The sequence below is a fragment of the Octopus bimaculoides genome, chromosome 9 (genome assembly GCF_046866305.1).
Source record: "Octopus bimaculoides isolate indiv1 chromosome 9, ASM4686630v1, whole genome shotgun sequence".
Lineage (NCBI taxonomy): Eukaryota > Metazoa > Mollusca > Cephalopoda > Octopoda > Octopodidae > Octopus > Octopus bimaculoides.
In genome coordinates this window covers 61,053,982-61,064,000 of record NC_142936.1, presented here as the reverse complement: position 1 = coordinate 61,064,000, position 10,019 = coordinate 61,053,982, and the positions used below count along the sequence as shown (strand labels likewise).

The 10,019-nt window shown below is 36.7% G+C and overlaps 1 protein-coding gene across 2 annotated transcripts in view; it reads left to right on the top strand.

The window, feature by feature from the left end:
- Window positions 1–512: 512 nt before the first annotated feature.
- Window positions 513–10,019, top strand: part of LOC106871041 (GATOR2 complex protein WDR24) — a 34,596-nt gene continuing 25,089 nt past the window's right edge. The window contains exons 1-5 of one of the 2 annotated variants that reach the window (XM_052970712.2): window positions 513–719; window positions 909–956; window positions 4,245–4,349; window positions 5,292–5,408; window positions 9,672–9,749. In XM_052970712.2, the coding sequence (XP_052826672.1) occupies window positions 671–719; window positions 909–956; window positions 4,245–4,349; window positions 5,292–5,408; window positions 9,672–9,749 (397 nt within the window). In that variant the 5' untranslated portion in view covers window positions 513–670. The remainder of the gene's footprint in view (window positions 720–908; window positions 957–4,244; window positions 4,350–5,291; window positions 5,409–9,671; window positions 9,750–10,019) is intronic. The other variant, XM_014917302.3, reaches the window with a different exon arrangement.

The window sequence follows — 10,019 nt, the reverse complement described above, 5'->3', positions numbered from 1 at the left end:
TGCTTACAAAAGAAGTGGCATGTTTACTTGTATGGATGCTGTTTAAAGGGTCAACTTAAGAAGAAGTCAAATTGAAACAAAATTAAAAAGGATGTAATTCTTTAAACTAAATGTTTCCCATATATTCAAGAGTTAAACCTGTGTTCACATAAGCAAGCTATAAGAACATTTCCATATAATCTTCTCAATAATTTCTTTCTTTTTTGCTATTTTTTGTGTATATCTATATTCCAAAAATATATATTTTAGAGATTTCTGCGTATAAAACGTATATAATGATTGACGTATATTTAGGATTTCAGATCCTCCTTAATTTTATTTATCGATTCGGTGCACGTTACTCAGGTCTTAATTCTTAAAATTAAATATAATACAATTACAAAACAATTCTAATTTCATATAATTTTAAAAAATAAATAGGGAGGGGTGTAACTATATTGTAAATTTTATCTCCTTTTCTCTGACCAAATCGTATTTTGGTATTTTTATTAAAGGAGGGAAAAAATAACGCTACACCGTTAAAGGTCACATGTGTAAAGCAATTCTTGTGTCGTTTTAGAGTCTTAAAAGAAAGTATTTTTTTCTATTTGTGAATCTCTGCTACATTAGAAACTAACTAAAAGGAATATCTTTAATCAAATCTTCATGAAAGAACATTTGCTCCGGGTGGATGGATTTGGAGACTGTTGGCAACTTTCGAAAGATGGAGACAGAGAAAGGTGAAACTTGTTTACTATTTAATATTTGTGTTTACCATAATGACTATTAAATTACTTCAGCCAAGCATTACAATTTGTCATTCTGTATTCTTTAGTGTTTGTATTCCTCAGCTAAATTTCTAACGATGCCTGTCTTCAAAGGGGTGTTTCCGTATTTCGATTACATTTGTTTTCTTCATAACTTTATAGGCCTTAACCAAGTCTCCGCTTCTACTTTATACAATCTCAAAATGAAAGGTATACATTCCCAGTTTACACTTAAAAAATGTTTTTTTGTGACATCTAGGCTGTATTTTTACTAACTTATAAATTAGTCAACTTCTTATCGAAATTAAAACTGTGATATTATTGACTTTAGGGTTTTATAAAACTATTTATTAGCAAAAAACATAAGAAAACAAAACAAAAACCAGCAAGAAACCAGCAGACAGGAAAATCGTCAAATAAAACTGTTTTATTGATATAACATCCTAGTTCATTTCATTTTGCATTTGACTGACAAAGTAAACATTTTGACTTTTAAAGTCCACAAAGAAGGCTCTACGCGGTCGGGCTAATTACTCTGCCGTCTTTAGCAGAAATAATTATAAAAATAAAAACGAGGACAAGTTGGACATTGTTGTCTTATCAACACGGGATGATCACTGCTAGAATGTCTTCAATAATTCTGCTCCGTCAGTGCCGAGTTTGGACTACACATCGCCAAAAGCTTCATTTCCTCTCAGAATTTTAAGTTCCATCAGTATTTTGCTTATTATTATTCTGTAAAACAAATACATCAAATTGCATACTCCTCTCGGCAGAGAAAATCTAATATGTAAATAATGGTAAATTTTAAATACTACTTCATAATTAATTTTAGAATTTCACAATAATTATCAACTGCAATTTGGGAGACTGCTGCAGTCCGTCTGGCTAGGAAAGAAGGTCATGATGTTGAACAGAAACGAATACTCTATAGAACGGAATTCTCGAAGAAGGCTCAGTAGTTCATCTTACCATCTTAAGCGGGTGACCCAAAAGGCAGCACTTGAATTTGAACAACGTATAGCAATCAACCCTGAGAGCAAAGTGTTCTGGAAATAGGTATGTTCGAAACTGAGACCTCACTCTCCAGTTAGCCCTCTTTGCAGTCCCACACTGGAATCTAAAGAATGTGCAGAACTTATTGCTGAATGCTATGCTGGTATTGTTACTATTGAACATCCAAATATACCATCTTCACCACCTCTGACAACAAATTCTATAATATCTGTGGAATTTACACCTGCAATGCTGTGATACCACCTCAAGAATAAGTGCAACTATGCATCTCCTGGTCTTGATGATACCTGTCTGATTCTCAAACGCTGTAGGTTCTTTCAGCTTTCATTCTTCTTCCAATTCTGTCTTAATAATTGTGTTAACCCAGAGCAGTGGAAAATTGCCAGTGTCATTCTTCTGTTCAAAAAGGGTGATCACACATCACCTGCCAATTACGGTCCAGTCAGTCTTTCTACTTGCATTACCAATTTGACGGCGTCTTGTGTCAGAGAAACACTTTGGAACTCTCACAGCCTTATTTGACCTTCACAATTTGGAATTTTCCCTAACTCTAGTAGCTGTGGCCAGCTCACTGAGTTTCTTGGGTATATCACCTGAATTACTGATAGTGGCTCATGGGTGGATGTTATCTCTCTTGACTTTGCTAAAGGCTTCAGTTCTGTGCCACACAAACGACTTGTGGGAAAACTCTCTGCAATGGGTATAAGAGGTGATCGGTATAACTGGTTGAAGTCCTTCATTCTCAGTCAAAAAGAGGTTGTCACAGTTATAGGATAGCATTTTGCACCCTATGAGATGACATCTGATGTACCACAGGGATCTGTTCTTGGACCCCTGTCGTTTTTTGCATATATTAATGATAAAGATGCCAACATGGAGAAGTTAAAATTTTGAAATATGTAAATGACATCAAGCTATACCCCCCTCCAGCTATCTGTTTAAAGCTATATATGGCTATGGTACAAGGAGACACCCAAAAGTAACTAGAAACATTCTCTGTGGGACAAGCCACTTGTAGTCTCAAGCTTATGCCACTAGAAGCCACTTGATGTCAGCCTCAAGCATCAGTCTGCCGACTGACACGGTTGAGTGGGGTTGTATTGCTATGTGGTATGCTTTTGCTTTGCAGTGTTTCTCCCCTGTTCGTTGATTTTTATGATGGCTGAAATGAAGGAACAGCATACTTCTGTTTTCTGCTGGGGGAAAACAGTGGCTGAAACAGTTGTCATGCTTCAAACAGATTACAAGAATGCTATCATGAGCAAAACACAAGTTTACAAGTGGTTTTCATGCTTTAGGAATGGTCACTTGTTGCTTGAAGACCAACCTCATTCAGAGAAACCATGAGCTGCCGGAACGAATGAAAACATCATGAAAATTCATGAACTAATCTTTGAGGATCATTGCCGAACAATTGATGAACTTGTTGATATGACTGGTGTGTCCTGAATCTCCTCCCAACGAATTTTGAGTGAGGACTTGTGAATGAAAAGAATTGCAGCAAAATTTGTGCCTCACTTGCTCATGGAAGATCAGAAGTGGTCACCACTGAATGCATGTCATGAACAGTTGGAAGTTGATCCAAACCATTTTTCTCGAGGGTCATGACTAGTGACGAAAACTGGTGCTATGGCTACAACCTGGAAATGAAACAGCAATCAAGTCAGTGAAAGCATTCAGTGTCACCACCTCCAAAAAGCATGTCAAGTGAAGTCCAGTGTCAAGATGATGCTGATTTGTTTCATCGGTGTATCACCAGTCTGAAACCTCTATGTTGCTCAGCATATCAATCTCTTGGAAACTGTTCAGAAATGTGAAACCAGACAAATACCTGCCATCAGGAATCTGCCATACTCTGAACATCTTCCTTCCCTGGGCATAGACACAATAAAATTCCAACATCTAACAACTGACTTGGTAGACACCCACAAGATTATCCACCATCTTTCCAACAACAACTTTGGGCACCTTTTTGAATTCCATATGTCTAACATCCATGAACATGCTTACAAAATCAAAAAACAGTGCAGCACCCATGACTTTCAGAAACATTTTTTCACTCAGAATTGTGGAAGTGTGGAATAAACTACCTGCATCTGTTGTTAGCTGTCAGGAAACTACATCCTTTGAAAAATTAGTTTCCAGTGCTAAATTTCACCCGGCAGCTGGGATTAATCTTCTCTTATTTGAAAATATATTGTTTAGATTGGTGATTCTTTTGCTATTTGTTCTCCATTTTTAATGCCTGTAAGTTGTCATTTTAACCCTTTTAATACCAAGTTACAAAAAAGATATCCAATATTACTTGTATAATAAAGCATTCAATTATTGGTTGATTTGTTCAATTCATATCCTGGTAATTTTGATTTGAAGAAATATGCATTAAATGAACAAATATAATTATAATCCTATCAAATGATAAGAGTACTTCATTTTATAATTATCACAATTGAATGTGTAATTTTAATCTTTTTATTTCAGTGAGAGAGCATTCTGCCATATCCATCCAACATTGTGTTCAAGAACAAATTAATGCTATAGCTCTTAATAAAGATGCTAATCAGGTTGTTATTGCAGGACGTCAAGGTAGGAAAAATTCCTTTATTTCTATTTGGAGGATTATATTCTCATTCTATTACAAACATTTCACATGTTTTTCAATCAAACTCACACTTCAGCTTTTGTACAGTAGAATACTATTAAATAAGAATTGGTTTATTGGTTATAGGTGAAGGCATGTCTATATGGTTAAGAATTTCATTCCCCACACATAGCTTTGGGGCTTAATCCTCTGGAGATATGCTGTGATTGAGAAGACCCGGCAAGTAAAGTGAGATCACAGCTGTAGCTTACACCAGTGTCGCATAACCAGCCCATTTAAAAATTACTTTTGAATTGTCGGACGACACACTCTGCTTGAGGAGACCTATTGAGCCAAGTAAAATCAAAAATAAAATCACAATCAAATGAAAATTCTAGTTGTGGCCGATGCCAGTGCTGCCTGACTGGCTCTCTTGCTAGTGGCACACAATAAGCACCATTCATGCGTGGGTCATTGTTAGTGCCGCCTGACTGGCTCCCTGTGCCGATGGCATGTAAAAAGCACCATACGAACATGGTTGATCCCCCCCCCCCCCCGCCTCAACTGGCTCCTGTGCCGGTAGCATGTAAAAAGCATCATCCAAATGTGGCCGATACCAGTGCCACCTGACCGGCTCCTGTGCCAGTGGCACATAAAAAGCACCCACTACCCTCTCGGAGTGGTTGGTGTTAGGAAGGGCATCCAGCTGTAGGAACATTGCCAGATTAGATTGGAGGCTGGTGAGGCCTCCTGGCTTGTCAGTCCCCAGTCAAGCCATCCAACCCATGCCAGCATAGAAAACAGACATGATCATGATGACTGACTTGATTAAGAAAATCTTTTATTGAAAGCTTTCACTTCATAAAGAGGTTAATTTATTTATAGTTTCTGTCTTTTAATGTCTATTCATTTTATTTTGTAATTTTTTTTTCTTCTTTAAATTGAAGTATTCAAAATATTTTCAATTGGAGAAGAGAATTTTGAAGAAAAAGCAAACTTTCGAGTTGGTAAAAACATCACCTTAAACTACAGTGCTGCTGATGTTACCTGGAATCACAATGAAGGCAAGTATTTTGGAACTGTTTTGTTCAGAAACTTAAAATATTGCTAAAACACAATCAGTCAGTGACAACTAATTTTGATTACTGCAAAAAACCCATGTAATTTACTCACTTTTTTCGCAAAAATAAAAAATAAACTTTAGGGGATGCGTAAATTACATGAGTTGACCGTTTCCAGAATTTTTTTAGAATTTTTGTTTTTTGTTGACAAAAGACCTACAAAATGTAAACATCTGTACTAGAACTTGACTCATTTAATAGGCTTAAATATAATGAAGTTGACTGTTATTTATGTTGGACGGTATAATGCATACTTTTTCTGTATAAATTTACTAAAACCATTAAATGGTTAACTACTTTTTGAAGTCTGACATACATGCTGGTAATCATGGTCCAGGCCATATTTTACTTGGTTGAGTAAAGTGTCATCCAAGCTGATATTGGCAATTAAGCTTAATTTGCAACCCCTGTGTGTACTTATCAGCTTTGTTTTTGTTGATAATTCTTAACAACTTTTCCTTTGTATGCACGTTTCAGCTGATATACCCTCCAGCCTTCTTCAGGTGTCTTGGGGAAATTTCGAACCTGGGTTCTCATTCCTAAGGTATTTTTCGATGTTATTATTATTATTCAGGTCTTAATCACTATGCCATATGCCCAGGGCATATGGCGTAGTGGTTAAGAGCACGGGCTACTAACTCCAAGATTTCAAGTTCGATTCCAAGCAGTGACCTGAACAATAACAATAATAATAACATCGAAAAATACCTTAGGAATGAGAACCCAGGTTCGAAATTTCCCCAAGACACCTGAAGAAGGCTGGAGGGTATATCAGCCAAAACGTGTTAACAACAAACAAGATGAGGACAAATATCCTTTGGATGTAAATAATGTAAAAAATGGATTTTATTTATATAGAAGACAGCACAAACACTTTCTAATTTAATATCTTTTAATGCGATACCTGTTAAACAGAAATTATTTTTATTTAATGAAAATTTTATAAGATCTAATCATAAGTCAGTGCAATTATGCTTAATACAACTAAATTAAATGCCCTTTCATCCCAGCCATATCGGCAATTCTGAAAACTTTTGGGTGTGAAATTTATTTGAGTATAAGCCTTTTTAAACAATTTTTATCCTGAAAATCACCTGTGTAAATTACACAGGTGTGCAAATTACATGGGTTTTTACGGTACTTGGATTGGCAAAAAGGGAGAGGGAAAGAGAGAGAAAGAGAGAGAGAAAGAGAGAGAGAGAGAGAGAGAAAGAGAGAGAGAGAGAGAAGAAATTGGATCTTATGACTCATCTGAAATGAAATGATTTTAACCAAAAACTGGAACCAGGGCATGTGTGTTATGCTTCTCATCAAAGCTTATTCCCATTGATCTCTTATGTAAACCTGAATCTATATAATAAACTGCAGTAAAATGTCAACTCATGACCTAATTCTTGACCCATTTTGCCAAATGTGCTTCTAAATGTTTATATTGATTTCCAATATAATCAATTACAACACAGATTTGTTTATGACCTTATCACTGTACATTTATCTTATAGTATAAATATCAAATATTTATTCATCCCTTTCTCAAGGATTACTTGACTATTTGTGATCAGAGATGTTCATTAATGACTGATCAAGCCTGTTGACTTCAGAGATAGATAAATAGTTGGGATTTTCATAGAATTTCCCAGGATATTTAGGACAGTAAATAATTTGGATTATGACCAGGGATGAAATTAAAAGTTACAGAGTTTTAGTTTATTTGCTAAGAACTTACTCCTTACATTTATGGTACTCACTAAACTGATCTTAGTCTCTTCATGTATACCATATGTCTTTCAATTAGATCTTTCACTGGAGAAAACTGTTGATATACTCGACATTTGAAAATAATATATGCTCTCCCTGTACCTTTTATGGTGTTAATGCACTTATGGTCCATGTGCTGACCTAATCTTCCCTTCTGTTCTTCATTTCAGTATAACATAATCTTCTTGTAAAGATTTTGGTCCTTACAGTTGCTAACATGTAAATAAAACTAAAGATGTGTTCTCTCTTCAACTTCATTTGAAATAAACAAACGGATGATTTTTATTCTACTTGCAAGCATTATCTTAATCATGAATAATGCTTCAATTGTGAAATTTCTCAGAATAAGCTAAATTTATTTATTAGATTTATTAATATGTATGGTGTGTGGTGTCTTCTGTTTTTAACTGTCTTGTTTATCATTGTTCTGGGTTTACAAGTGCAGAGTAGGATTCTTTATTTCCTTATATCTCTTAGAGTTATCTCTCTTGAACAATTTAATCCTTACTTTTATACACAGCCTTTGAATTGAAATCATCATCATCATCATCATCGTTTAACGTCCGCTTTCCATGCTAGCATGGGTTGGACGATTTGACTGAGGACTGGTGAAACCGGATGGCAACACCAGGCTCCAATCTAATTTAGCAGAGTTTCTACAGCTGGATGCCCTTCCTAACGCCAACCACTCAGAGAGTGTAGTGGGTGCTTTTACGTGTCACCCGCACGAAAACGGCCACGCTCGAAATGGTGTCTTTTACGTGCCACCCGCACAAGCCAGTCCAGGGGCACTGGCAATGATCTCACTCGAAAATCCTACGGGAGCCAGTCAGGCGGTACTGGCAACGGCCACGCTCAAAATGGTGCATCTCATGTGCCACCCGCACAAGAGCCAGTCCAGGGGCACTGGCAACGATCTTACTTGGCTTGCCGGGTCTTCTCACGCACAGCACATTTCCAAAGGTCTCGGTCAGTAGTCATCGCCTCGGTGAGGCCCAATGTACGAAGGTCTTGCCTCACCACCTCAGCCCAGGTCTTCCTGGGCCTACCTCTTCCACGGGTTCCCTCAACTGTTAGGGTGTGGCACTTTTTCACGCAGCTATTCTCATCCATTCTCACCACATGTCCATACCAGCGCAATCGTCTCTCTTGCACACCACAACTGATGCTTCTAATGTTCAGCTTTTCTCTCAAGATACTTACACTCTGACGGGTATTCACATTGACATTACACATCCAACGGAGCATACTGGCTTCATTCCTTGCGAGCTTACGTATGTCCTCAGCAGTTACCGCCCATGTTTCACTGCCATGTAGCATGGCTGTTCGTACGCATGCGTCATACAGTCTGCCTTTTACTCTGAGTGAGAGTCCCTTTGTCGCCAGCAGGGGTAAGAGCTCTCTAAACTTTGCCCAGGCTATTCTTATTCTAGCAGCTACACTTTCAGCGCACCCACCCCCACTACTAACTTGGTCGCCCAGATAGCGGAAGCTATCGACTACCTCTAGTTTTTCACCCTGGAATGAGATAGAAGTTGTTTCCTGTTTGTTTGCAGTCTTTATTGCACCTGAACATCTGCCACAAACAAAAACTAACTTGCTAGTTAACCTGCCTTTGATGTTGCTGCACCTCTTATGTGTCCATAGCTTGCACCGGGTACATCTTATAGAGTTACTACCTACTCCTTTTCTACATACTGAGCAGGGCCATCTACCTGAAGGGGTTTGTGTTTTATCTACCTTCCTACTTATTAGGATTTTGGTTTTAGCTGGGTTGACTCTAAGGCCCTTCAATTCTAGACCTTGCTTCCACACCTGAAACTTCTCCTCTAGTTCTGATAGTGACTCCGCAGGTGGACTTTGCCTTTCGTCCCTCTTGAGGGTGATAAAATAAGTACCAGTTGAACGCTGGCATTGATATAATCGACTTACCCCCTCTTCTGAGCTTCTACTAAAATTTGAAACCATTATTACAGATTTAAGTAGTATTTATATATTGTATTCAAAGAACACCAATGTTTCTTGGATTCAGATTTTTGTTTGATTATTTGTCTTTGTGGATGTTCAAATTGAAATTTCATTGAAAATATTGAATTAGAACTCAAACAATTCTTTGTATGTTTGTGGCTTTTCTCAGTATGCAATTGTTTTAAACTATAATTTTTGTAATCATAGCTCCCCTACAGCAATAAACCAGTTCTGTTCTGGCCCTTTGTTTCTTACTTTAACCTCTAAAAACAAGTGTTTCAAATATTTAACAAAATGAAATAAATTCAGTTGAAATCCTACAACTATAAAGGAATTAAAACAGCTGCAATTTTTGATTGTGTATACATGTAATTAATAGAAACTAACAGAAAATAGTTGAACTGTATAAGAATATTAGGTTTTTCCCAGCCTATGTTGCTTGGTAATACAAGAATTGATCAATATATTCTCTTTTCTCAGAAAACAAGATAGCTTCTGCAGCAACCAATAGTTCTGTTGTAGTTTGGGATTTACAGAAATCCTCCCGTTCTAAGCTCTGTAAGTGTTGGCTTTTTCCTTATTTTCTTATCTCACTTTTTAACAAAAGTTAATAATCTGAAGACTAAAGCATCATTAAAAATATTTCATGCTGTAAAAATCAGTTGGAAACAACATCAATCAGATTTTTATCTCTTTATATACTTTATTGTCTTCTCCATGTCACTTTAACTTAACTGCTACAATATTTACTGTTTAAAATTCACATTGTTGAAACTACAGGCTTAAAGTATTTCAAAATATATTTAAAGCATATGAGAGTGGGATTGA